Source organism: Epinephelus lanceolatus, chromosome 3 (assembly GCF_041903045.1).
Source record: "Epinephelus lanceolatus isolate andai-2023 chromosome 3, ASM4190304v1, whole genome shotgun sequence".
Lineage (NCBI taxonomy): Eukaryota > Metazoa > Chordata > Actinopteri > Perciformes > Serranidae > Epinephelus > Epinephelus lanceolatus.
Window position 1 is genome coordinate 36,708,440 of NC_135736.1, and position 27,957 is coordinate 36,736,396.

The 27,957-nt window shown below is 41.4% G+C and overlaps 2 protein-coding genes across 4 annotated transcripts; one reads left to right on the plus strand and one right to left on the minus strand.

Moving 5' to 3' along the window:
- The first annotated feature begins 1,565 nt into the window (after positions 1–1,565).
- spcs3 (signal peptidase complex subunit 3) lies at positions 1,566–6,443 on the plus strand. Its single transcript, XM_033623348.2, has 5 exons — positions 1,566–1,824; positions 3,876–3,949; positions 4,197–4,273; positions 4,884–4,999; positions 6,019–6,443. The coding sequence occupies exons 1-5, from the start codon at positions 1,682–1,684 to the stop codon at positions 6,149–6,151; spliced, it is 543 nt and encodes a 180-aa protein (XP_033479239.1). The 5' UTR covers positions 1,566–1,681; the 3' UTR covers positions 6,152–6,443.
- A 1,611-nt stretch (positions 6,444–8,054) lies between these two features.
- On the minus strand, positions 8,055–27,923 carry kdm2aa (lysine (K)-specific demethylase 2Aa). 3 transcript variants are annotated; one of them, XM_033624485.2, is made up of 26 exons: positions 27,784–27,923; positions 22,395–22,533; positions 21,904–21,982; positions 21,690–21,736; positions 21,373–21,551; positions 21,060–21,166; positions 20,816–20,909; positions 20,435–20,588; positions 20,158–20,273; positions 19,941–20,067; positions 19,605–19,849; positions 19,418–19,495; positions 17,982–18,109; positions 17,679–17,802; positions 17,472–17,600; positions 15,000–15,083; positions 14,449–14,700; positions 12,561–12,593; positions 12,247–12,352; positions 11,533–12,138; positions 11,242–11,407; positions 10,253–10,504; positions 10,003–10,166; positions 9,605–9,751; positions 9,150–9,368; positions 8,055–8,928 (listed from the first exon to the last, which is right to left on the minus strand). In XM_033624485.2, the coding sequence occupies exons 1-26, from the start codon at positions 27,787–27,789 to the stop codon at positions 8,747–8,749; spliced, it is 3,963 nt and encodes a 1,320-aa protein (XP_033480376.1). In that variant the 5' UTR covers positions 27,790–27,923; the 3' UTR covers positions 8,055–8,746. The 3 variants fall into 3 exon arrangements, with proteins under 3 accessions (XP_033480376.1, XP_033480375.1, XP_033480377.1); XM_033624484.2 differs by lacking the exon at positions 27,784–27,923 and adding an exon at positions 26,683–27,423; XM_033624486.2 differs by lacking the exons at positions 14,449–14,700; positions 27,784–27,923 and adding an exon at positions 26,683–27,423.
- Positions 27,924–27,957: the final 34 nt, after the last annotated feature.

Sequence of the window (27,957 nt, forward strand, 5' to 3'; positions counted from 1 at the left end):
TTTTGCGAATCCTGATACATTTTAGTACTGCATGCACATTTGTGTACGGTATTTCAATTTCAATGTGCACTCTCACTGACTGGACCAGATACACCAAATAACCAACATTAGTCCTGTATACAAAACAAGGCTTGGTAGGTAGGTAGTGCCCCCTCTACCACACACATGCAACAAGCAGTGTAACTTAAGCAGCAGCTGCTGTATATATAGAACAGAGATACTAACTGAATGTAGGTCAAATTTTGGCAGCCTCAGTCTGAATTTCATGTACACATTAAAACATATGAGGTTAATTCACAGAACTTAAATGTTGCAGTGCATTCGGTGTAAAATCAAGTGCAAAATCCAGTTTAATTTTAAAAACAGAGGTCTTTGTATTTTGAGATTTTGAGAAGTAAACTATTATATAGTATCAAATAGTAACTAAAGGCAAAAACCAGTGCAATGACAAATGTAAAAAACTGTGAGGAAATATACGCACATGTTTCATAAAGCCCAACATAATATTATCATTATCTATCTAGGCTATTTATTTTAAAGTATTGGTACAAAAAGTGTTGTGTCAGACTATATCTGTATGATCTATGATGTTGTGATGTGTATGTGTGTGATGCAGCCAGGTGATCCTGGCATTTTTATTTCTATATTATACTTTTACGCTATTATTACACTCAGCTGTGAGGTCTGAGCCAGTTTAATTTAAGACTGGCAATTATGTCGATATTGACATTCGCGTCAAGAGGCTATTTGAATTAGTCAAATGGCACCAACTCTTGATGTAAGAGTATATTGTATTGAACTGCAATAACCATGCAATAAAACTCCATACACTGATAACAGGCTATAACACAGAAGGTTTATCTCAGTACTGACAAACAGCATCAAACAGGAAGTTGACCCTAAAGAGGTAAGAGAAATAAAATATGTTTCAGCTTCATTTTAATGTGAGTCTAACAACTGACTGACTGATATACTGTAGATATAAATGACATACAAACATGTATGATGTAGGCTAATATTATACCTAAATAAATATTTTTTAAACATATGTTTACTTTTTTTTTAAATTAGGACGTTTTCTCGGTGTACCAATAAATTACCAATCCTCAGTTAGGACTGTAGTGACTGTGTATCTGTGAATAGGTCCATCACAAACCCCTTGTTGTTCTCGAGTCCGCTGTTGATAAAGTTATTGAAAAAAGGAGGTACCACTTCCGCTTACTTATCGCTCGTATTTTATACCGGAGAGTAAAAATAATCTTTAAAGACATTTCCACTACTACAATGAGTTAAATATTTTTTTTTAATTACGGCACACTCTTTCAAGCTGATTGTCTAAAATGAGTGTTTGAGTAACATGTTGCATATTTTTCTGCCAGTCTGTTGCAAATATTAGCCTGCGTCAATGAAGACAACTTATATATATTTTTTTAAAGAATGCATCTTCGTATACAAAACAATTGCTTTTATCTAACGTGACTTTCGACGACAAAAAAACAAACAAACAAAAAAAACAAACAAGTGAATTCGTTTTTATTTTGAAAAGCATAACAGGAAGTACACGTTCGTTTATTGTATGAAACAACATTTCCGGTTTGTACACCGCAGCTAGCGGCCGTTTCGTTTCTTACTGATTTACTGTTATTCTCATCATTCCTGTGGTCGTAGCTGCTGTTTAAACATGAATACGGTTTTGTCGAGAGCTAACTCTTTATTCGCCTTCTCCCTGAGCGTCATGGCGGCCTTAACTTTCGGCTGTTTCGTCACGACAGCATTCAAAGACAGAAGAGTTCCTGTGGACATACACGTCTCCAAAGTCATGCTGTAAGATTCGTTATCGAGCACATGTGTAACAGCTGTTGGTTTAACCTGCTTTCCCACTGTGCTATACTGTATTATAGCTATATAAGCATGTATAACTGATGCTGTAATGCACACGGAAGTGAGCAGTTCAAAGACCACCGGTGCTAACAGTCGGTGTTTTTGGATGCTGACGTTCCTCTTATGCAGACTCAGCCTGCAGGGCCTGCTGGTGTTTGGTTTAACTGCATGGTTTCATATCTACTGTGCTTGAAACTCTGTGGCTGTGGGGCTGAATGAATACGTGTTTTTTCAGGTTGTATCAGTCTGTAACTATGAATGCAGCCTAAAGACAGACAAGAAGTGCATGTACGTTAATGCAGCAGTTATGAACAGCTTTATTGTTCATTTCACACCTACTGATGAATTCATGACATAGCACAGATACAGAGATCCAGTAAACATGGACAACTTTCAAGCACTGAGAGTTGTCACTGAATACTTGGTCACATAACATTATTAATCTAGAACTAGATCACTGAATTGTTCATTTTACACCATATTGCATTGAGGTAAACTTGTTGTATGACAGTTTGTGTGAAGACATTAAATCCAGGACATGTGAAAAGTTAAAATTAAGATAAAAAGTTCATTTAATAAAAGTTAAAGCTGGGAAATATGGAGAAAATTAAATAACACAATATATTTGATCACATACCTCAATGCTGTTATTGCGACATTATTGTAGGGTTGACTGTTGGCGCTCTAACAAATTTAACAAATGTAATCTTAAATATCAGGGAGCAAACAGACATGGTGCATCACATAATGTAAGCTTTGCAACGACCTATCTCGTTCATATTGTGTTTACAGAGGCGACACAGACACAGGCACCCAAATAACCTAATTCTTGTATACAGCCACCTATATATTTATCAAGACGCATATATGCTAGTTGAGGAACTCTGGAGGGTAGAGACAGGAAGGTAAAAAAAAAAGAGAGAGGAGTTGTGTCCTTAATCAGTCTCTGCAACTATTATTATTATTATTATCGAAAACATCAGTCCTTAGTTGGACTCAATTAAATACACACACTTCAGTTTTTCTCTGCAGTGTGATTGTTGATGAGCAGTCCTCAGTAATGTAGATGTAATGACTAGGTGGGTGAAGGCAAATAATAGAACAGCCAGAACAGTCTGTTTATTTCAGTGAATTACATCACTTCACTGTAACGCAGCTTAAAGACTAGGAAAAGACAATACTTATGATATCTAGTCTCATATCACAATATTCATATAATATCAATATATTGTCCAGCCCTAACCAAAACTTAGTTGGTGAAATGATGAATTAATTGATATTGTTAGTAAATGTCCGATAACATTCACACATGTATCAGACATTTTCCGACAACCCTGCTGTACCTTTTCTATTAAACTAAATAAAATGATCAAAAAATCTGCAATCAGAAAATTTTAGAAAAAAATCTTTCTGGACTGAAAACAGATCAGGGAACAGTAATGTAAAAATAACATTAGATTTTTGACTTTTGCAGTAAATACAAGTTACAATGGAATAATCTTAATATAAAATGCTGTCGATTGTGGTTAATTTAATGCAACTTTAAACAAAAATGAAAATAATACCCCGGGGATGTTGCTGTTAAAATAACAAAAATGCACTTCATGTTGAGAGAGCATTTGCATGCGTGTAAATAATTTGTTGCAAGTAATTCAAGGTCAGAACCTTAATAACTGCATTGCAAAGTGTTTATGAAACACTTGTAGATGTTTAACATTTATTTTATTCAAAGGTTATTCATATAGTGAGTGACACCAGTTAGAATGAATGTCATTAACACCTCCAAAGTCCTTCGCTCTCAGTCAGATGTGTTTTCATGCAGCTTTCAAAGGAGTTTTTTTAAATAATGTATTAACAATCAGCTCTATACCATCAGTCTTCCTTCTGTTTAAACTTATTCTTCAGGTTGGAGGCAGGTTTTCCCTCAGATCTCTTCCCCTTTCCTCCATCATTTCTCTTCTTTAATGTTGCTTCTCTTTCTCTCTATTAAACAGGAAGAACGTCGATGACTTCACAGGACCCAGAGAGCGCAGTGATCTGGGTTTCATCACCTTTGACCTCGCAGCTGATATCCTTCATAATACTACATGTGCTGTTGTGCACAGAGCCTATAAGAAGAAGAAAGAAAGCTTATTTTAGTTACAGCCAGTGTTACGTGTCGGGCAGTTAAGCAATCGTTCACCAGGTTCTAATCTTGAGTCTTGTTTAGTGACGTCTCATCATGAAACACGTGGTTGCAGAGTTGCTCTTGTGCCTTGTGCGTGATGAGAGACACCTCTGGTTCCTGCGGTACGTTGTTCCTTAACTTGTCCTACATTTGCAGCCAATTTTCGACTGGAACGTAAAACAGCTGTTTCTCTATCTGTCAGCTGAGTACACCACAAAGAGCAATGTAAGTCATAGTGAACACACACACTAGCACAAGCACAAGGTCAGGTTTGTTTGTCTCTGTGGGGTTTATTCAGCACGTTCTTTAGATCAGCATGTGATCAGTGATATTGCATAATGAAATAAGATTCTGTTAGTGATCGGTTAGTGTTGTGAAGTTGTTTTGTATAAGTGGCTCTGCATACTCAAATATGGCTGTGAATAGATAGAAAGAGAATGACACATATTATGTAAGTCCTCAATATTAATCCACATTAGTGTGGATGCCTGCATGGTAGTGTTGCACAGAAGTGCTAATATTTCTTATAGTCACACACTCCCTGGCCATTTCATTAGGTACACCCACTATAGTCCAATCCAGTACAACAGCTCAGCCACACAGAGACCTGTTCATTCAACTCTGTATTTATTACTGAGGTTGTAGTTAGCAGTCATTGTACTGGACTGCATTATACTGAAATGTACCATTTTTAGCAGACTGTTGACATTTGTCCAGGGACAGCAGATGAAAATGAGCGAACGCTGTCTCATGTACAGTTTTATTGTTGATTGACATTCTGTGTGTGTGTGTGTGTGTGTGTGTGTGTGTGTGTGTGTGTGTGTGTGTGTGTCAGTCTCTGAACCAGGTGGTGTTGTGGGACAAGATCGTCCTTCGAGGTGAAAACACCAAACTGAACCTCAGAGACATGAAGTCCAAATACTTCTTCTTCGATGACGGGAACGGACTCAGGTTAGACACAGACACAAACACACATGCATCTGCCCATTAGGAGATATTTTTCACGTATGAGTAGAAATTGGACCTGATAGAGGTGCTAAATAAATTGTCAATGGTTACCAAAATTATTTTGGTTCATTCTTTTGGCACATGAATAAAAAGTACTGAGGTACTTGTACTCGAGTATTTCCATTTTCTGCCATTTTATACACTTGTGTGTCACTACATTTTAAGAGAGAAATATTGTACTGTTTACTTAAATGCATTTATCATAGTTGTTAATTACTCTTGTGGATCGAGAGCTTACACAGACAAGTTTATAAAATGATAGGGTTTTAATATATGCCTTTTTCTATCGAATATGTGAAGCTTTAACTGTATTAATCTTGCTGGTATTGAACAGGACCCAGGGCTAGATAATTAAAGATCGTGGTATTGACAAAATCCAATGTTAACACTTCTTTTATCTGTACTTTTAAACACAAACACAGAGCAAATAGCAGTACAGAGAGGTTAAAATTTGCGAATGACTAAAATCCTTTATCATTATATTAATCACCAACTTTGTCAATTTTCCACCTGCAAAAATTGTAAAAATCTCTAATTGGCAGCCGTGCAGACTGTGCTGCAGATTCATTAAAGACAAATTACTGTTCAATATCACTCAAAAATATAGGTTAGTTTAGGCTGACAAAATCTGACTGTCTTCAGGAATGTGACAACACAACAAAGAGGCTTTCCCATTCTGCCAAAAATCATATTTTGGTCACTTTGTGGACCTAAAACCAGCAACATTTACAGGATGGATCCAGCTGTTTAAGTTAGTGGAAAGACAGGAGACTGATGCAAAAAAAAGTCTAGGCTGACATGTCCTGTATGGGTCTCCAAAAAATACTGGATCCTACATTTCCCATAATGCAACTCAATAGCATGTTTTCTCAGAGCCAAACATCATTATAAAATCTGAGGTTTAAGTTCGAGCACCTGTCATGTGATTGGCTGGCTAACTGTCATGTCTGTCTCCTCTTCAGGGCTAACAAGAACATCACGCTGACACTGTCATGGAACGTCGTTCCCAACGCTGGGATCCTGCCTCTGGTGGCTGGAAGTGGACACGTCAGCCTCCCGTTCCCAGAAACATACGAGACCACCAAGAGCTACTAGACACAAACACACACAGGACCAGTTTCAACAGCAGCTGGGAGGAGTTTTCCCTGAAGGCTTTCCTCCAGAAAAGGATTTCTCGGTTACAGTTTTGGTTGACGTGAACAGATTTCTGCCAGAACAGACTTTCTGGGAGAAAGCCAACAAGGGAAACTTCTCCTATGTGCACTTCAACACACTGTGTACACACACACACACACACACACACACTGATGACTCACACACACTGTGCGGTGGTGTTTCTGCATAGATGTAAATGAATTTTTGGTTTGTAATAAAAGTTGAGATTGGATCATCTGTGACTCTGTAGTGATCTTTAAATAGGAAGTAAACTGTTCATAGATAAAGGGTCAGTTCACCTAATTACAAAAGGTACATGATCTCACTGAGCATGCAGACACTGTTGGTGTTGGTTTGATTTCAAGGTAAGGAGGAAATAATTATCAAAAGCTGTGACATGGAGTAAGTATGCAGGTGTTACTGTTTTTCCTTCAGCTACATAAGTTTGATTTTAGCCATTACAGAACATGTACTGATTTAAAGGTGCAAAGCTGTTAAGACCTGTATTTGAATACCAAATGTCATCCTACTGTGAACAAGACAAAGATGCTTTTATGCACTGCCATACTTGGATAAAGTGACATATCCAAAATGTGGTGTGCCATATGTTTACACCACCAATAGTAAATGGATTCATGGTGTACATAATATAATTTGATTTGTGTGAAATGAAAGAAAAAAATTTGTGAGAGGAGGAATGTGAAAAACAGCTGTCTGTCTCATATTCTCATTAAACTGTTTTCAGTTGAGACAAATAAGCTGCAGTGTAATCTGTTGTATAAAGGTGCTTTGAATAGCCACAGAAGTCGGTCTGCAGTGTTAGAGCAGCAGCGCCCTCTGCTGTCCACAAACTGCAGTGAAGGAGCTCACAGCACCTGATGTTCCCATGTGAACACAGCTGGTTGCCTCCAAACAGGCTCATAACCACAGGAGTCCACATTTTTTTGAGATTATATTTAAAGGAAAATTCACCCTTAAATCAAATACGAATATTTTCCCTCTTACCTGTAGTGCTGCTTATCAGTCTAGATTGTTTTGGTGTGAGTTGCAGTGTGTTGGAGATATCAGCTGTAGAGATGTCTACCTTCTCTTTAATATAATGGAACTAGATGGCACTCAGCTTGTGGTGCTGAAAGTGCCCAAAAAAATACATTTTAAAAAACTCAACACTAATGTCTCTTTTCAGAAATCATGACCTCGTCACTCAAGATAATCCACAGGCCTTGTTGTGAGCAGTCTTTTGTAGGAACTATTTTCTTTCTCCTGAGTTACACTCACTGACTGTATTACTGCGCAGAAGGAAGCGTGCATCTACTAATGAATGAGAGGCTCGTGTCGTGACAGTGCGACATATAAACATGAATGATGTCCTCCTCAGGTGAGGACATTACCCAGCTCAGTGGTGCCAGGTGAACTAGCAGGAGATGCAAAATTCCTTCTGTGCAGTGATTAAGTTGGCAGGTGTAGTTTGGTAGAAAGAAAATAGTTCCTACATGAACCTACTCACAACAAGGTCTGTGGATTATCTTGAGTAACCTAGTTGTGATTTCTGAAAAGAGACAGTAGCGTGGAGTTTTTAAAATGTACTTTTTGGCACATTGAGCACCACAAGCTGAGTGCCATCTAGTTACATTATATCAAAGAGAAGGCAGAAATCTCTACGGCTGATATTGCCAACACTGCAACTCACAACAAAGCAATCTTGACTGATAAACAGCACTACAGGTAAGAGGAAAAATATGTATGTTTGATTTTGGAGAGAGCTGTCCCTTTTAAGTATAATACTTTATATGTTTGTATAATACACGTTAATGCTTTAGCTCCTGAACAAATGCTACAAACACAAAGTTCAACCATTTTTATTAAGTTTTTAACACTGTTAGAAAAAATGTACAATGTCAGTTGTCTGACAGATCCTAACATGGATGAAACATAAAAAAATAAACATATATACACACATGGGATTCACTGTACACACAGAGAATTTATTTGTTCAAGTTTAGTGAACCAAAATGTCTATTTTCCCCTTTTTTTTCTCCCAAATAATGAAGAGATGTCATCCTGCGTCAGTCTGTACACATTAAAGGTAGTTTCATATTTAGCCAGACTTCTTCTGGGTCTACTTTGTGTGTGGTCATTCTGACAATGACAGAGGATATGAAGAGAACGTGAACCTCCAAGAAGTTACAACAATCTTTGGAGTCAATTCAGTCTGTAATTTGGGACTTTATAAAGGAGTAGTCTGAAATTTTAGAATAAAAAGCTTGTTTGTGTTTAGCCACAAAGACAGGAAGAGAGAGAACTGTTGGCCTAGTGTCATGCATAGTGAAAAAACATAAACCTCCCTACAACGTGAAGGAGGTCTTTATTTAAATGTAGTATCAGGAGAACTTGTGGTTTTAGGAGCTCCCAGTTTGGTCATGTTTAATGTTTCTGGTTTGGAGCTCCTCATGTTTTGAAGAACAACACACAATAGGTTGAGCATGTACAGTTTTTAGCTCCCCTCTCTCACAGCTGATCGTGTAACAGTGTGTGTTAATCCAGGCGCTGGATGAGCTTCTCCTCCATCATACAGAAGAGTGCGACGTGAGACAGGTCAGAGATGAAGGCGTCGCAGGCGCGTCTGCTGATGCCCTTACAGCCTCTGAGGTCCAGCAGCGTCAGAGAGGAAAGACGCTTCAGGTACGAGAGACAGCCGTCCGTCAGCTCACTGCATCCTGGACACACAGAAGTTAGGCTAGTTAGTTAGTGTGTTAAAGTGCTCTTAGCATTCGGTTATCTTGGCTCTGCCAACGATTGTTGAAGAGGTAAAAGAGGCATCATGCTCTTAAAAGTGATGTCACGAGTATGATAAACGTTTTAACTCGTTCCTAAGAACCACATAGATGAAAGGTCATGTGCTCAACCAGTGGGAGTGTGACTGTGCTCACACACCAACCTGCCAGTGTGAGTTCAGTGAGACTGTTGCGGCTGTGAGTCCCAGCTGCTGCCAGTAAAGCGATGGACGAGTCTGATATCTCCTTGCAGTGAGCGAGATCCAGCCTCTCCAGCTGGGGCATGTGGCGCTGCAGCAGCCTCAGAGTGGACTCACTGATGTCCAGACCGGACAGACACAGCGTCACCATGTTCCTCAGTCTGCTGCGAGACGACTCTGAACCTACAGACAGAGATGGAAGAAAAGGTCACTTGAGATACACTGCCAAGAACAGGTGAAGTCTCTAAGTAAGTTAAGTTATATCAACTTTTCTGGACATATTGAAGATCCTACTGTCACCATATTGTCTGTGTGTAATTTTATTTGTCATCACAATGATCCACACAATAACCATCTGCAGTGAAATACCACTACAGGCCCATTTCGCCAAGGGGCTGCTCATTTTGGCTGCTACTGACCAGGCGGGGTGATGAGCTCTTTAATCTGTGCGTCTTTCAGGCCTTCACACCAGCGCAGGTCCAGCAGCCGCAGGTAGGGCAGCGTAGGAGAGACCAGCGCTGACAGACAGGACCAGGACAGACCAGTCACTCTCAACTCCCTCAGACCTGAAGACACACACAGAAAGACAGAGAGAGAGGAGGGAATGAGACATGTAGGGACAGAGGGACGTGTGTGTGTGTGTATGTGTGTGTTCATGTAGGACTCAATCCCAAATACACCTCTTGCCTCTACCACTTAGCCCTTTCCCTCCGCCTCCGTATTTACGTGAAGGAGTAGGGAGGTAAGGCTGCATGATCCTCCAGTAGTTTGACAGTTTCAATATGAAATGGGATTGGGCCTTAGTGTGTGTTTGTACCTGGGAGCCTGGTGAGCAGACAGTTGAGCTGTCTCTTGGCCAAAGGGGTCCAGGACAGGTCCAGAGATGTGGGCTGGCGTTTAATGATCCCAGCCAGGGCCTGGTTACTGAGCGGGCTGCACCGGCTCACATCTATGTGACTCCACAGACGCTTGTCACAGCTCCTACACAGGACAGCAAAGCATGATTGGTTTAACGTATGTCAGAGTTGTTGAGTGTTTTGTTTGTAGAATAAAAGAGTGTGACATACCACTTGTACCACGCCTTACAGACGGTCATACAGGCCAGCAGCTCGGCTCTGTGCAGGTACCTGAACACAGACACCCACACCTCCTTCTCCCCTCCTCTCTCGTTGCCCACGTCCTTGAAGGACGGCAGAGACAGCAGGGAAGGAGGAGACAGGGAGGAGGGCGCAGGAGGAGCAGCAGTGTCCTCTTCCTCTGAAGAAGTCGCAGAGTGATCTCTATTGCCCCTGTCGCCATGGTTACCCCGTAGACGTGGCCTATGACATAAAAATATTGAATAGTGTTTGGGTAAATGACGTGACACGCATAAGACAAATAGTTACTAGTCATGTAAAGCCTACAGAGCACTCAAGCTTTGGTTGAGAGTCAGCTATTGTTTGTCTGGTGAACAAAGTTGGAGCTGGTTGACTCCCATGTCATTCGGCTCATGTGTTTGGGAGTATTAGTTCCCCAAGGAATATCAGCACTGACCGCCACTACGACCGATCATCTCTCCCTGCTGCTGGGAGAATATTTGTGGGAAGAGAGCAGGCGGAAGCTCCAGAGTTGGACTCAGTAGTGGCTGTAGCAACTCAAGCTAAATTTGCGGGCAGCGGGCTTTCTCTAAACTGTGTTAACAGCAGCAACAGAAGGTTTGTGGATCCAGCAGAAGTTTGTGCTGGGCTGGCTAAATTCCAGTTGCAATTCAAGCAGCTGAAAGTCTGTTCTCAGACAGTCCACCAATTTCTGCTTTCTCACTTCGGCTTTGTTTTTGTTGAAACAGATAAGACGTAACCTTACGTGCACCACAATAAAAGCAGCAACTTATTTCAATCCTCTCATTTTTAATTACAGAAATTTAGGCAATAAAAAAGTTGATTAAAAAATGGTTAAAAAAAAGTGAACCCCTAACTTGTGAGGCTAAATTTCAAATACCCAAAAAACAAAATTTTGTATCATGAGTAGCAGCAGCAGCAATGTATTAAACTGAATCTGATTATGTGTTGAGCCCTACCTGCCAGGTCCTCTTGGGGTTACGCTGTCTCCTGTGGTGTCAGCGCCCTTAAGTCTTGAAGGTTTGGACAGAGCAGTCTTCCTCTGGATGAAGCCCTGCTGACCCCCAGCACCCACTGCAGCCGTCCTCAGACCCATCGCTGCTTCAAGCTTTGGAACTATGGAGCCTGAGCAACGACAACATGTTTGAGTTTCACACATTAATTTTGACTTTACAGTTCAGTTATGGAAATATATACTAAGACCAAATCTAAAGTGATTAAAATGTCGCTGTTGAAACTTGAAGTCTTACCAGAGTGTCTCTTGGCCTTGTGGGGGCGCTGCAGAGTGACAGTCAGGTAGGAGCCACTCAGCAGGTCATCATTCAAATCAGACACCAAGAGGACTGGAGGTTCTGGGTCTGAATCCCAGCGGCCATCCTCCTCCATGTCCTCTTCCTCCTCCTCCTCATCTTCCAGCGTGTCCATCTCCTCCTCTTCAGGGTCAAACTCCTGCCCCTCACTGTCCTCATCCTCATCTTCATCATCATCTGTCCTGCGCCGCCTCCTCCGTCGACGTTGCAGTCGCTCTTTGTCTCCGTCTTCACTGTCCTCCTCTTCCTCCTCCTCTTCTTCATCATCGTCGTCGTCATCGTCCGACTCCTCTGACTCGTCTCCTCTTCGCTGCATCCTGGAGCCTCCCCTCAGCCTCACCCCTCGTCCCCTCCGTCCACCCTCCCTCATGCCAATCCCTCGCTTGAGCCTGAGGACAGAGGAGGAGCCAGGAGTCATGATTCCTCCTCTGCTCCCTCTGTGGGAGGAGCCTCCTCTCAGCAGGCCTCTCCTGTTGGCACCAAAGCCCCTCCTGGAAGAGTGGCCCCCCCCTCGGGCATGGAGCGCCATCTTTCTTCTCTGAGAGGCTGTGGAGATGGACGGATGGATGGGAGAGGTGAACAGGTCAGAACAGAGTGATCAGAATCCCAACAAAAGATATCTGGATGTCAGGGTTTTCTAAAACATAGACAAACCTTCATCATCGTCATCACTGGCAGAGTCGTCTCCATCGCGACTGTGCCTGTGTCGACGGTAAATCTTAGCCATACGAGCGTCCAGCAGGGTGGAAGATTTCCGTTTCTGAACACACAGGGATAGAGGGAAGAATGGGAGGAAAGGTAGACAAAAATAAAACATAAAAGAAAGGAAACAGAATGAAAAAGAAAATATGGAAGAAGAGGAGGAAGGTATGGGGGAAAAGACACAACGGAAATTGTAAGGAGACCTTTAATTAAGAGGCTATTAAAAGAAAAATAATCACAGAAGGGATCCCAGAATAAATACTCACCACTGGGAGGCCTTCACCTTTTTCTCCTTTAGACTGATGACAGGAAAAGAAAATAATGTGTCAACATCAGAAGTGACTCAAGAAACTGACTTAGCTGATAGTTTTGGCCTTGCATTATTAAAAGTCTTTCAATGCCGATCATACTTTTGGGCAGAAGGTGCCATTATGTTTCTAATGTTCAATAACTAATTCTGATCATGTCTAATCCATTCATGATCTGAAGGGGAAAAATATGTTTGCCAATATTTTCATGTGGTAAAGCCTCTGAAGGAACATCATGAAACACTGGACAAACCTCCACTAAAAGCAACATTTAACAAATGGCAAAATAATTTTTGTTGTGACTCATTAAAGGAAGAGTTTACCCAGAACTAAAGCTGTTGCCATCAGCTACTCACATTTGCAAAAGTGCAGTTACATAAGCATAATTAAGGTTGTATAGATCATCACAAAAACAAGCTGAAGGCAAGAAGGCAACATGAAGTAATGTAGAGCATCCTTTGGTGCAACTTGTGGTACTTTAAAAATCAGAATACCTCTGAGTACATCCTCATGGCCATAGTCATCATTATAACGTATTGCACGGTACTCAGTACTTTTTAGTTAGAAATAACAGCGCAGGATGTCTACAGGTGTCAGACACTTGCTTTTTAAGACCTCAAGATCATTTTTAATTGGTGCAGAAATAGGTTTTATGTAGGAATATGGTTACTTGAGTGAGTTAGGTCAACCTGCATTTTGCTAACAGGTACATCAGATTTTTAACATCAGAAGTGTGAATTTTCATGCCGAAGAGCAAAAAAAGACCAAAAAAACCAACAACTATTTCACAAGATTCTTTGACAAAACAGACAAAAAAAGTCATTCCAACAGTCAGTTACTGCTGTGATGAAACAAAACAGTGAAAAGAAAAGACAGTCACAATATCAGTACACCCAGATATTCAAGAGGAAAGAGTGAAGACGAAGGCTGAACAACATCAGTTTCTTTAACATCCTTTTTGACACTGAAGAAGAGGAGACTGATGTGTCCAGCAGTGTGCTGATAACATTTAAAATCTTAAGAGCAAACATGCACAGTAAATCGAAATATTATTTAAATTGCAATATGGCCAAGTGCAATATCCAAATCGCGGGAGCTGCAACTTTTTGATAAAGAAAAAATGTGTCACAACATATACCATGATAAATGAAGTGTTGTGGTGCTACAGGGATGCCCTGAACTACAAAACACATTCCAGACATATGGGAACATGCTCGTTTTTTTACAGACCCCAGCAACATTCACATAGCAATCACATATATTTTTTCAGTCAGAATGAAATGCAAAAATTACCATTTGAATAAAATCACTATCACAATATCTGTCAAAATAATTGCAATATAGATTTTTTTGCATATCATGCAGCTATACTGAAAACCTCTTGTATGTTGTCAGTCATTAGTTAACTTCTTTCATTTTTGTTTTCCAGCACATCAACTACTCGAGGTCTGAGTGCGACCCAAACCTGGAGAAATGGTTTCGTCAAAAAGCTTACTGTCTTAACTCGAGTAAACCAGCTACGCACTGTCTGTTATGATCAGCCATGAGGAAAAAAAAATTTTTATAAAGTATGGAGAAGGAAAAAAAGCACAGAAACCAATCTGAGCTGAGGGCAGCTCCGAAATGAAAACAGCCAACGGTCTGAGAGAAGAGGCACTACTCTTGTATAAACTATCAAAACAGAATTCTTTAATAGGAAATCCATCTGTCTGTAACAAGATCGTTTCAGTGGTAAAATTTACACCAAGAGTTGTGTCTATTCACTTGAAAAGGTGAAATGGAAAAAAAGGGGTGGGGTGCACTCGACAGACGGATGGATGTACTCAGAGTAGACGGCACCTCTCACCAGTCTCGAGCTGATTGGCTGAGAAGGCAGAGGGGCCGCCACCAATAGAAGTGACGCTGAGGAGGAAGAGCAGGAAGGAAGAGGAGGAGGAGGAGGGAAGAAACCACAGCGGACCACCTCCCCATCCTGCTGGGTGCCCACAGGACCCCCTATGGTAGCAGAGGGCCCGGGGCCCAGTCTGAGGACCAGGGGGCCATGGGGACGGATGTGCTGCTGGTGGCCGGCAGCCAACGATTCATCGCTGCCTGATGACTGACGGAGTTAAATTAAATTTAAAAGAAAAAGAGAAAATAAAGCAACCAAAAAACAAAACAATAAATAGATAAACAATGAAAAACAAACAGACAGGAGACACACAATACCCGTTAGCTTTGACACACTGCAACCAAGTGTGTGTGAACGGCGGATTAATAGACTGAGTGCAAGAGAGACTCAGAGGTCTGTGTGTAGCAGTGCGCTCAATATATGAACATACAAGAAGTAAGAAACCCTGAGACTGTGTGTGTGTGTGTGTGTGTGTGTGTGTTTGTTGATGAGAAGGCATTGTGTACCTCTTGGTCAGTGATCCCTTGGACACACTTTGGACACTCCCAGCAACTGGGAAGGTCTTTATTCACCACTCCTTCACCCTGAACCTGAAGAGGCAGATGCAGACATATTGTTAGTGAAACAATGGATGAAATAAAGGAAGAAGAGAGAAAATAAAAAGACAAATAAATAAAAAATAAACAAGACTAAAACCCTTTTTATACCTGATTACTATTGTTATTGTTCTCAAAAACAGTGTTTGTGTTTCGTCCTCATTGATATAAGTTTTTTGCTGCAGCTACACATGTACAATCCAGCATTTCACCAGGGGAGTTTTTAACAAGTCTGAAGCATGATTGAGCACACACTTACTGATCATTTGAAAAGCTTAAAATCAAAAACTTTGAGACCATTAATAACTAATTTGTGACTATAACTATTTGTACCAAGATTAACCACAAGCTCTGACTTATCCATCTCACTGTTAAGAAGCAGAGAATAAACTTTATTTCAGTCTCTATTCTTCTTCTTCTTAATCTGCAATAAGCCTGGAGGTTTAAAATCATGTCCTCTCACAGTCTGTGATAAAAACTGACTTCGGACTATTTATTTACATCACAGCTACACTCACAGATAACCGAGCCTCCTACCTGCCTGCCAAAGAACAATTAATCCATAAATCATATCGAGAAGTGTCCAGAGCTGAGTGAGTCCTGCGGGATACAGATGTGAAGTGCGGCAGCTGCGGTTGCCCGTTCTACTGCGGGTCACCGGCTAACAAGCGGAGCTAGCTGCTAACAGCCATCGCTGCGACTAACAAACTCCACAGATCCACTCAACGGCTCCACCATTCACAGTCAGACACACACGGCCACATTTTTACTGCGGAGTTACAGCAGAAACCCCGCCGTAACGGCTGACGCTGCTCCAGTGTAACGGTTTTGCAGACTAGCGAAACATCCTGGAACCGACTATTTACTTGCGTTTACCGACCGATTGGCGCTCGGAGCTCATATAACGTTACCGCCCAGACGGCTTTGGAAGATTAAACGTTTTTATAGTAAGTTTCGTAAAATAATTTGGCATTCTGTTCTCCTCTAAATTCAATTTAAATACCATTTTTCATGGACCAATCTGGAAAATGTCTGATTTTCAAGGTATTCCAGTACTTACATTTCTAAATTCAACCTTCAAGTACATCGTATGAAACCTGTGGTTAGTTCACGTCTAAAATAACCGCGGGATAGACGAGTGTCTGTAGTTAGTTCACGTCCAATAATACCCGCGGGACAGAGGAGTGTTTGTGATTTAGTCACATAACAATAGCGGGACATTTTAGGGTCTATTAGGGTTGGTGTTTGAATCACTACCAGTAAGGACTCTGCTCCTCTGCTCTTTTTTCTAATCACACATAAAGCTAAGCTCCGTCTATCTGTCTGCTTGCTTGCATGTGTGTCTGCTTGTCTCTTTCGCGCTCTGTTTAGGTACAACTGACACATATGTGGATTAACCAGTAATTTAAAAAAAAACACAGTCACAAACAGCAGTGATACTAGGCTATTTCTAAAGTAAAATACGACACTGTTGGCGCTGCAACGATAGTTTCGCCCCTTGTTTGAACACAGCCTTCTCACCCAGGTATGCCCTTGGGTACTGAAATTTAGCACAGATTGATTAAACGTGAATCAGTACTTGGTAGTACCAACATAATTCGGTCAGTACTCTTTTAAGTACAGCGTTCAGTACCCAACCCCATCTGTGGTTAGTTCACATGTCTATCAACCATGGATGTATACAGAGAACTGGACACAGCATTGGAGACGAGGCCATGTTTATTACATGAAGCCCAAAAAAAATTTAGCTGCCATGTATAACATTACCCAAATGATCAACTCTTTTAGACTCTGTAAATGTTACCAGACCAAACTGATAAAATTGTGATAATGAAATAAGTCGTTTTGTGGGGGATGTGACGTTCAAAAGGAGTTAATCCTTGAGTTTACAGATGTCTCTCTCCCCATGCAAGTCAATGGGAACAAGTCCTTTGGGCCACAGGGCATCACGTGACGATGTAATTATACTGTTTGGTCACTACGAAAATTGGCCTCAAACCCCGGTACACTCCCTCAGGGCCTGGTAATAACTGAACGCGAGCATCTAAGGTTAGTTCACATGTCGGTAATAACAGTGGGATGCAGGTTTTTGTGGTTTGTTCACACGTCTGTAATGACAGCATGGCAGTCAAGTGTATGCGGTTAGTTCACATCTGTAATAACAGCGGGACAGTCAAGTGTCTAGAGAAGTATGGGAATGTCAGTAATAAAAAAAATGTACACCCCATGGATTTTACTTGTTTTAGGGAACTTTGTAGAGCATAAATGTTACACTCAGAATTCAGAAACTTAAATAAAATGGCAGCCAATAAATACCGCATTTTGTATAGTGAATAGGGACTAATTTCAGACAGAGCCTAAGTATGTGTGTGTGCACTGTACCGTGAGGCAGGCAGGATGGACTATCTGCGCACAGTTGGAACACTCCATCAGAGTGAGGGAGGGGTCTCCAGTTTCCTCCTGATTGGGCTCCTTGCAGATCTCACATACTGCAGACAGAGGAAGGCCCGGCTGGAGGGGGCAGAGGGAAAGTTACAAAAGAGATATTTCCAGCATATATGAATAAATAAGTAAAAAACAGTTTCTTACAGAGAGACACTGTCGTAGCACACACGTCTGCTTGAGCTTCCCTGGTCCGCCAAACTTCTTCATGTCTCTGCAGAAGTTACAGTCTCCACACTCTGGTCTCATGCAAGCTTCACAGCGCTTACACCTGCAGAAGGAGAAAACATAAAAGCACATGGATGATCTCTGAAGGCGTAAAATGGTTCAAAGTTGTCTGCTTCAGACAGCTGGTATTTACTGAGCTGAACTAAGAGAGGTCTCATGTAAGCAACAGAAAACTAGTTAGTGTGACTAAAACAACATTCACACCAATCTCTGCTTTGTTACCTGACCCTGCGCCGTCTCAGGACAGACATGGAAGAGGCTGGTTTCTGTGGTCGTGGGACGATGGGAGTGGAGGTCAATTTAGGGCGAGGAGGAGGTGGTGGAGGAGGAGGAGGCTGGTACCACGAGGGCTGGTGGAGAGGAGCAGAAAAGTAAAGATGGATCAATGGCTGAGGTGGTGAGAGAAAAATAGAATAAACACAAGAACAACAGCCAGCATTTGTTGTGAACACTGGGTCCAAATATGGAGAATATATTTGACTCAATGACTCAACTGGTACCAAGTGGGTTAAATAAAGTTCAAAAGTTAGGCTAAATTTTGTTGAGGTAAAAACTGGTATAGCCATTTTCACAGGGGTCCCTTGACATCTCATCTAGATATCTGGATAAAAATGGTTTCTATTGGTACCCACAAGTCTCACCTTTACACACATGCCCACTTTAAAATAGTCGCCTGCAGTTTTCTGCATACAGTATGTTATTTTTACCTACTGTTTTTAATATTTCTGCATACTAGGGTTCCAAAAAAGTATTGGAATTGCATAAAGTGGGTATGAGTGGATATCTGAGACTCTTGTGGATTCAATGAGCTCATCTGTATTCATGTGTGATGATGTTAGTCCCCATAATAGCCATTTTACTGTAGCTTGACCTCACTGTATAAAATGACCTATTGTGATCTCTAGTATAACCACAGCCTCGTGAAACTTTGCAACCACAAACTAAAGACATCAGCCGCTGAGGAGATGTATGGCTTTCATAGGTATATTGACAATAATGGGGTTTCCGAGCAGTTTACAGAACAGAAATGCTCGCCATCTAATCACCAAAAATGCTATTCTTACTGAAGTCTCTGAATGTCACAAGTTTTGGACACTAAACCATGATATGGCTTTTTCTACGATGTTCCTCAAGGTCTTGGTGTCTTAATGTGGTATTTTGGAGGGATTTTTAACCATTTTTCTCTGTTGTTGAGCTGTAAAAACTGGTTAGATTTAGCACCAAATCTGTGTAACAAATGGTGTCAACCCAAAAATAGCTGAAACAGCTTATGAGACATAATTGAGCATGGGAATGGCCATCACATACTTCCACCATAATGTTGTGAGCCCTTATGTACTCTAATCTTTCAAAGTTTGAATAGGCACCTAACAAAAACACAGTGTTTAATGATTGTGATGTTTTGTGACCAGGAAAACTTGACACAGTGCTGAACTGCAACTCAAATTCATCTTCAGATTCACTCCTTTCAGATGATGTGAACCACTTCTATGTGGCATATACCAATGACCTGCTATCTCCAACTAAAGATGCCCTGTCCCCCCCCCCGAAAAAGACAAAAATTGGTCTATAATAGACAAAGAAAAGGCAAGTCCAGTTGTCTGTGACTTTACATTTCAAGATACACTACTGCAACTATTACTAATGTGAAAACTTACCCTCTTTGGCCACTTGACAATGGGCTTTCCTGTGTAGGACAGTTTGGGATTGTCATTGGCATGTTCCTTCAGTAGAGCCTGCAGGACAGCAGAGGGTAAGGGCAAATGGTGTCAGCAGGAGAGCATTAAACATCATCAAGACAAACACAATAACTCACAAAAACATACACACGGAGACTAGTCATACCTTGATGTGTGTAATGAGTGCCGGGGCATTGTGTATGCCTGCTGGGACACACTTCTTGTTGGAAGGTAGAGCCTCCAGTTTACCCAGCAGGTTCCATATTCCTTCCAGCTCGAGAGGAGTCAAATGAACTTTAACTGCAGGCTTGTCAGACTGCTGCTCTGAAGCCTCTTCGTCACTGCCACCACCTTCTTCCTCCTCCTTCACCTGCTCACTGGTTGGATCTGAGTTGGATGGCTTCTTCAGACCTGACAGAAGGAACACGTTCCAATTACAGCATATCTACACCAAAAAATATATAACATCATACATCTACCCCACGTTTGCCTGTTTACATACCAATGCCCAGCGTGTGTTTCTGAAACTCTGGTGTGAGGTAGGAGGTCTTCGTCATGCTGAAGACGTAGCGCTCCAACACATACCAGCACATCTCGTAGTAGAAGGGGTAACGAAACTTCAGTGGAACCTGCAGTGGAGGTGAAAGATGCACTTTAACTTCACACAATCCATCACTTCCTGTCATTTACAACTTTTAGCAGAGAGTGTTTTCCCCTACCCGTGTTCTGTCTTCTATATTACAGATGTTAAGTTGTGTAGGGATGTTGAAGCTGTGCAGGAAGTTCCCTCCAAACACCATAGAGTCCACAGGGGTGTAGACGGCATGGATCCAACCTGAGGATGATATACACATTAGTATTCTATGTCTGTCTGTCTGTCTGTTTGGTGGGAGGGGCTTAGGACAGAGAGGAGAGCTGCAGGAGGAGGGTGTATTTTAGATCGAACCTTTTTTTCCCCCTTTTCTGGATTTCTGCCTAACCCAGGTTTAAAAGTACCTGAGGGTATGATGAAGGTGCAGCCCTGCTTCAGTTCAATCCTCTGGCAGTCAGACACGCGGTCTCCCAGGAAAACGTCTCCCTGTTTCCCAGACAACACCCAGTTCTCATACAGCTCCAGGTTCTGAGGGGTGGGAGGGATCAGCCAGAACACCTGAAAACACACAACAATGCAACTCAAACCACAATCCGAACCCTGCACCGAAATCATTGAAGACTCACCCTCCCATTCTAATCTGGACATCTTCAAATCATTCAACATGATTTGTCTGACAGCATAAAAGAACAGAATGTATGTTTTTGGTTACAAATCCACCCGTTAAATGACAGCCTGACACTGAGAGGCTGTAAAACAGAAGACTGAACTGCCTCTGGCCTCACCTTACTCCCTCTGAGAATGTGGTACCACACCGAGGTGCCTCCAAAGTCAATGTGAAAGTCTGTGTAGCAGCCCTCAACGCTCATCAGACAGTATCTGCAGAGACACGCAAACATCAGGTCAATAAAGGTCAATTCATTATATCATCTCAAAATGAAGAAATTCATGTAGTGAATGTATCGAGTAATTTTTCCAGTCACATCCTCTAAAGATTTGACTTAAGAGAAGATAACATGGGGAACTTACTTCTGTACTTTGGGGTACTGCATGTCATTGATAGAGTTGGTTGAGTCTCTCTGTCTCTCTTTCAGGTGACGAGGCCACATGTTGTCCACCCAGTCTATTAGATCTACCTACACACGCAAACACAAGACGGACAGAACAAAACAAAACAAATGAGACAGGCGTGAGCTGAATTTTACAGTTTCTCTGAGGTAACAGACAACATACTACTACTTTGAGAGTACACAGACAGAGACAGATTCCCTGCAGTTGCTTAAGTACTTCCGTTTGCATAACACACACACATATGAGCCTTTAGTAGAGTGTGTGTACGTACTGTGGAAGGTCTCTTGACCAGGTTCTCCAGCTTGGTGTGACTGAACTCCAGGCTGATGACATTATACAGCTTCTCTCTCTGAGACGGAGGAGTCTCATAGTAACGTGTCCACTGGGCCATGGACATCTCTGTCCCCTTCTGAGTGCTCACATCCATCACATCTATCATACGTCTGCTTCCTGTGGGGGGGGGGGGGGGGGGGGTATTTAGCAAACGTTAATCACAGCAGGCTGGTATTATTCAATGACATTTTGCTGCCCAGACTAAACTCACTACTAATTCATTAAAGAAAGATAACTTAATTTCTTAAGTCTTACCAACAAACATCTTGACGTCATTGACACTGAAGTCAGGATCGGGCATCCTACAGAACAAGATGTAACTCATGTCAGTGTTTTCTTTTTTTTTTTTTCCCCAGTAGAAAATAGCAAATAAGCAAGTTAACTAAAGACGAAATGAAAAAGAAAGAAGTAGTAAGGTAGATGTAAATGAGGAGAATAAAGGACAGACAAAAATTATGAGGAAGCTTACTTGATTCCCAGTCCTTCAGGTTTCTCAAAGACGATTGGGTCTCTGAGGCCGCCTCTCTGGACAAACTCATACGTGAAGTCTAAGAAATACAAAAACTCAAACAATTAAAATGTGACTGAGAAACTCTTTTCATCCACTCATTTTTGTTTTTCTATCATTCACTGCTGGCTGTTTTATTTTTCAAGATTCCTGAATCCTGGCTGAAAGTGGTGGTTGCGACAGACAGTGTCACTGCAGACAATCATATATGACGGCATGTGGCATATTTAAAACTTCTCTCATGGTGATCTGTGTGTCAGCCATTGACAGGAAGGAAGCAGCGCTGTCAAACAGTCTTAATGTCTGCTATTGCAAGGCAGCTATTTGTGTTGAGCTCTGTCACAACTCCTGTCTGGTGTTAAAATGAGCCTTTTTCACTGAGCTTGTCCACCCTGAGAACCAGCTTCACATACAAACACACCATGTGAACCTCACTGACTGCACTTGCTTACCTTTTCCCTCCATGCGCAGGACCTGGTCAGAGCTGAACCTCTGACTGTGGACTTTCTCCTCCAGGTCAAACATCCTCCTTCCATCAATCTCCTCATCTGAGATGCCATCGTCATGGTAACGTCGCCGGGTCCCGGCCCGCTAAGGACATGGAAGGAAGGGTGGATAGGTGAAAATACAACAAGAGGCATAGATCACAGAGAAAGGACAAACGGTGGAAGGAAGAAAGACAAAACCAGGAGCGGAACCGAATCCATCAGATTATATCTACAAACTATGAAGAGATTAAAGGTGGATTTTATACAAAACTGGGCTTTCTTCCTCACCAAGAGAACCTCAAAACATTTAAACAGCATTCATTTCTTAATATTCATGTCATAATAAACAACATCAGGGGAAAACCCCATTAAAAACTGAAGAGCATGTGTTCAGCTATAACAAAGCTGAGAAAAGCCACATCTGAAAATAGCTTCAGTGGAGACAAAACCTGGACACAAAGCTGGATGGAAAGCAACATCAGCTACAAGTGGTGACTTCTTTTGTATTATGAAATGTGATTCCCTTCAAACAGACAAAATATCTTAACACTGCTTTCAAACATTGGCTCCAACTGATGGAGAGACTACTGCTCCAGGGTGGACCCAGGTCCTGACAGGTGACACAGGGATAATCCCAGGCTGAGCCCCCAACCCCCCTGTGCTCCATAATCTCTCCCACCTCTTCGCTGGTGTCTGCATTCATGCACACAATAGATTAATATACAGTGTTGTATTAATACAGTGGTTTCATATTTGCCTTCATGTAATTCAGTGCCCGCTTGGATTTATTTCAACTGCAATGCTCCATAAAGAGATGAGGTCTCACCCATACAAATTTCAAACTATCAAGATTAAATAATGCCACACATGAAAGTGTATTAGGGAATAAATATGTTTTACAATCCATTTTCTAGAGCAGCCAAGGGGCAAGACTTCAGACTAAAACATTTAGTAATTTGTAAATTAATTGTAACACTAATTAATTAATCTAAGGCTTTACATGAAGCTAAATGCTTTTAGGATTAGGATTTAGATTTAGTGGCATCTAGCATTGAGGTTGGAGAACTGAAATCTCTCCCGTGTGCCAAGCGAGTAGGAGAACTACGGTGGCCGAGGCGAAAACATGAACGGCCCTATCTAGAGGAAGTGTTAGATTTGTCAGTTTTGGGCTACTGTAGAATAACATGGAGGACTCTGTGGAAGAGAACCCAATCTGAATGTAAATAGTATTGGCTATTTCTAAGATATCTCTATTTTCTAATCCTAATTTTCAGGTGTTAATAGACTTATGACAACAAAGAAATGAAAATCATATACAATTTATGCCAATAGATGCTCCTAAATCAAACACACTGAATCTTTAAGCAGCATTGTGCAAACTTGTTTGGCAAGAGCTTAAAAAACAGACCTTTGTATATACAGTACAGGCCAAAAGTTTGGACACACCTTCTCATTCAATGCGTTTTCTTTATTTTCATGACTATTTACATTGTAGATTCTCACTGAAGGCATCAAAACTATGAATGAACACATGTGGAGTTATGTACTTAATAAAAAAAGGTGAAATAACTGAAAACATGTTTTATATTCTAGTTTCTTCAAAATAGCCACCCTTTGCTCTGATTACTGCTTTGCACACTCTTGGCATTCTCTCCATGAGCTTCAAGAGGTAGTCACCTGAAATGGTTTTCCAACAGTCTTGAAGGAGTTCCCAGAGGTGTTTAGCACTTGTTGGCCCCTTTGCCTTCACTCTGCGGTCCAGCTCACCCCAAACCATCTCAACTGGGTTCAGGTCCGGTGACTGTGGAGGCCAGGTCATCTGCCGCAGCACTCCATCACTCTCCTTCATGGTCAAATAGCCCTTACACAGCCTGGAGGTGTGTTTGGGGTCATTGTCCTGTTGAAAAATAAATGATCGTCCAACTAAACGCAAACCGGATGGGATGGCATGTCGCTGCAGGATGCTGTGGTAGCCATGCTGGTTCAGTGTGCCTTCAATTTTGAATAAATCCCCAACAGTGTCACCAGCAAAACACCCCCACACCATCACACCTCCTCCTCCATGCTTCACAGTGGGAACCAGGCATGTGGAATCCATCCGTTCACCTTTTCTGCGTCTCACAAAGACACGGCGGTTGGAACCAAAGATCTCAAATTTGGACTCATCAGACCAAAGCACAGATTTCCACTGGTCTAATGTCCATTCCTTGTGTTTCTTGGCCCAAACAAATCTCTTCTGCTTCTTGCCTCTCCTTAGCAGTGGTTTCCTAGCAGCTATTTGACCATGAAGGCCTGATTCGCGCAGTCTCCTCTTAACAGTTGTTCTAGAGATGGGTCTGCTGCTAGAACTCTGTGTGGCATTCATCTGGTCTCTGATCTGAGCTGCTGTTAACTTGCGATTTCTGAGGCTGGTGACTCGGATGAACTTATCCTCAGAAGCAGAGGTGACTCTTGGTCTTCCTTTCCTGGGTCGGTCCTCATGTGTGCCAGTTTCGTTGTAGCGCTTGATGGTTTTTGCGACTCCACTTGGGGACACATTTAAAGTTTTTGCAATTTTCCGGACTGACTGACCTTCATTTCTTAAAGTAATGATGGCCACTCGTTTTTCTTTAGTTAGCTGATTGGTTCTTGCCATAATATGAATTTTAACAGTTGTCCAATAGGGCTGTCGGCTGTGTATTAACCTGACTTCTGCACAACACAACTGATGGTCCCAACCCCATTGATAAAGCAAGAAATTCCACTAATTAACCCTGATAAGGCACACCTGTGAAGTGGAAATCATTTCAGGTGACTACCTCTTGAAGCTCATGGAGAGAATGCCAAGAGTGTGCAAAGCAGTAATCAGAGCAAAGGGTGGCTATTTTGAAGAAACTAGAATATAAAACATGTTTTCAGTTATTTCACCTTTTTTTGTTAAGTACATAACTCCACATGTGTTCATTCATAGTTTTGATGCCTTCAGTGAGAATCTACAATGTAAATAGTCATGAAAATAAAGAAAACGCATTGAATGAGAAGGTGTGTCCAAACTTTTGGCCTGTACTGTATGTTAACAGTTTTGTAGCCACAAGGCAAGGCATTTTACAGTTGAAACAACACTCTCTCTAATCTCTGGTGGACAAACTACAGAATGATGACAATGTCTCAAAACATATGTTTATCATTTCTGCGCTCAAACTTCTTGAAATGTATAGGCCAAAAATACATTAATAATTATATATATGAAGAGAGCCATTTTCAGCCAGGGCTGGACTCTGGAAATGTATCATTAACACATTGCACTTCCCTTCCTTTTTACTAGGTGAATCATGTAACGGTTGATCATACTAATCTTATCTTATTTTTTCTTTTTTATACAAACATGATATTATGATACTATTTGTTAAACTACTGTAAAACTTCAATTAAACACCCAGTCCCTTTTACTAGCCCGGTGTGGCTAGATATTTTGACAAATATAAGCCTGTCTCTATTATTAGACGCCTGGTCTGGTTGTACAGCAGTTCACTTTTTTTTTTTTAAATAGAAGTTATTTAGATGTATAAAAGCAGGTTGTTGGCGACCTCAAATTATGTGTCCATTCCTCAATTACCCCGTAGGTTACTAATATTCTTTTAGTCTGTGAGGGTCCTCAGATCAAAAGAATTGAAAGGGTTTTCATAAAAATGAATCCAAGTTGTGAGTATTGTTTTAACAGGATAAAATGGTGTTGTGTTGGTATGCTGGGTGACATAATCCTCGAGTGTGTAACTCTCTTTCTCTGAGTACAAGTAATATTCATACAGGTTTAAATAAACAATTTGGTTGTATTTCCTGATATGTGATGGGCAACAGTTTTGTGTGAAAGGAATAAAGGCCTTTCCCATATAGATGCCTGTCCCAAATGTAGGCCTGTCCATTGCAGTGATTTAAGCTAATAAAAGCCCAGGCTATTAGTCGTTTTACAGTATGTCCTTCGATATGTAAATAAAATTGCAGCTTCAAAATTAAGCTGCACTGTGTTTTTAAAAACCAAAGACATTTGGCAAGGAGCTGAACTTTTTCAGAAATGTTTTTTTTTTTTTTTTTACAGCAGCCCTTGTCATTGCTTCTATACCTTGCAATAACTCCAATAACTGATCTATAGGTAACAAACAAAGCAAATAAACACAACCAATTTCTTGCATCACCATCTTCGATTGGTGAATGGAAGCAGTGTTGCTACAAGAGACAATGAGGACCAACGTGGCCAGGTTCCCTTTAAACTTACCAGCCTTTTGCTGTACCTTGGCTTGGAGTCATCCATTATGCCTGGAGCTCTGTCCAGCCAAATGCAGGTAACGGTATTCAACTAAGGTAACGGAGTACGAAGGTAACGTGAACCCATCAGAAAACGACCTTAAACTGAACCGGCGCGCCACTTGGCTCCACTGGATAGTAAACAAACAGCTGGAAGGCGTGTGTTCACAACGCTCGGTAGCTTTACTACTCAGCGAGCGTTAATTTAGCTTATGTTACAAAAAAACAAAGTAATAGAGACTCCTGACCAACGCTAGCTAACTGAGATACTAATACGTTGCTGTGTTTGTAGAGCTCTAAAACTCAAATCACGTTAACGTTTTCAAACTAACGTTTTTCTACACTAACACATTTGATGAAACAACGTCGACTGGATATGCGAAGCTTACATTAACGTAACACACTGAACGGCAGTGGAAATTTCCATAAAAATATCATTATCATAAAATTAAGACTGTCTAAATACTCGAGCTTTGTTCCTTGCCTTCACGATACCAAGTCGTGTCCAGCAAATGTCAGCGTTTTGGGAGTCGTCCTGTCTATATCGATTAAAAAACTCAATATGACCTGAAGTCGTGTAAAATAGCAATATTCCGATATTTTTCATGCACGAAAAGGGCGTAAATTGTTGCAGCTCTTGTTACTAGTATGGTAAAGTTAATGCGGTTTCCGAACAGCCGCCATTTTCCATCCCATCACAAAACATCACGATGACCCGCCCACAACAAGACATTGGACCAATCACAGACAAGCCGGCGAGGTGTTCATTGGACTACAGCGGTGTCAATCACAAGAAATATTTGTGACCTGTGATTGGACAAGCGCAACCAATAGACATATGAAGAAATTGGAAAGTAACCAATCACAGCACAATTTGAAAACGACCTTACGCTCCATTGGTTAATATCTCTCAATAACGTTTATTGCTGGGCAAACAAACGGTCAGTCAAGCGAAGGAGCCAATCACACGATGATACAACGCACTGGCTACCGCCTCATTACCCAATATAACTAGTCATCACTCCTAAATAACACGAATTACTTAAAAAATAACGCGTTTTACAACACTTACCCCCATATTCACACAGGTCCGTCCGCGTACTAATGCCTTCAGTAATCCGAGATATGTGACGTCCTCTGTGTCCCGTGTTTTAACTCCCACAGGCTCGCATCGGAGGGACACGTTTTGTAGCCTTCACCTCAACGAGGAAGTGCTCGTAGGTCCATAAATGGAAGTGTACTTCAG

Bases quoted from the DNA above. Each gene is read 5' to 3' on its own strand.
- spcs3 (XM_033623348.2), top strand. From the start codon at position 1,682: ATGAATACGGTTTTGTCGAGAGCTAACTCTTTATTCGCCTTCTCCCTG. The intron at 3,950-4,196 runs ATATCCTTCATA...AACTTGTCCTAC, and splicing joins CACCTTTGACCTCGCAGCTG to ATTTGCAGCCAATTTTCGAC. The intron at 4,274-4,883 runs GTAAGTCATAGT...TGTGTGTGTCAG, and splicing joins AGTACACCACAAAGAGCAAT to TCTCTGAACCAGGTGGTGTT.
- kdm2aa (XM_033624484.2), bottom strand. From the start codon at position 26,718: ATGGATGACTCCAAGCCAAGGTACAGCAAAAGGCTG. The intron at 15,084-17,471 runs GTACAGTGCACA...CTGCCTCTTCAG, and splicing joins TCCATCCTGCCTGCCTCACG to GTTCAGGGTGAAGGAGTGGT. The intron at 9,369-9,604 runs GTCAGTAGCAGC...CTCTGTCTGTAG, and splicing joins AGAGCTCATCACCCCGCCTG to GTTCAGAGTCGTCTCGCAGC.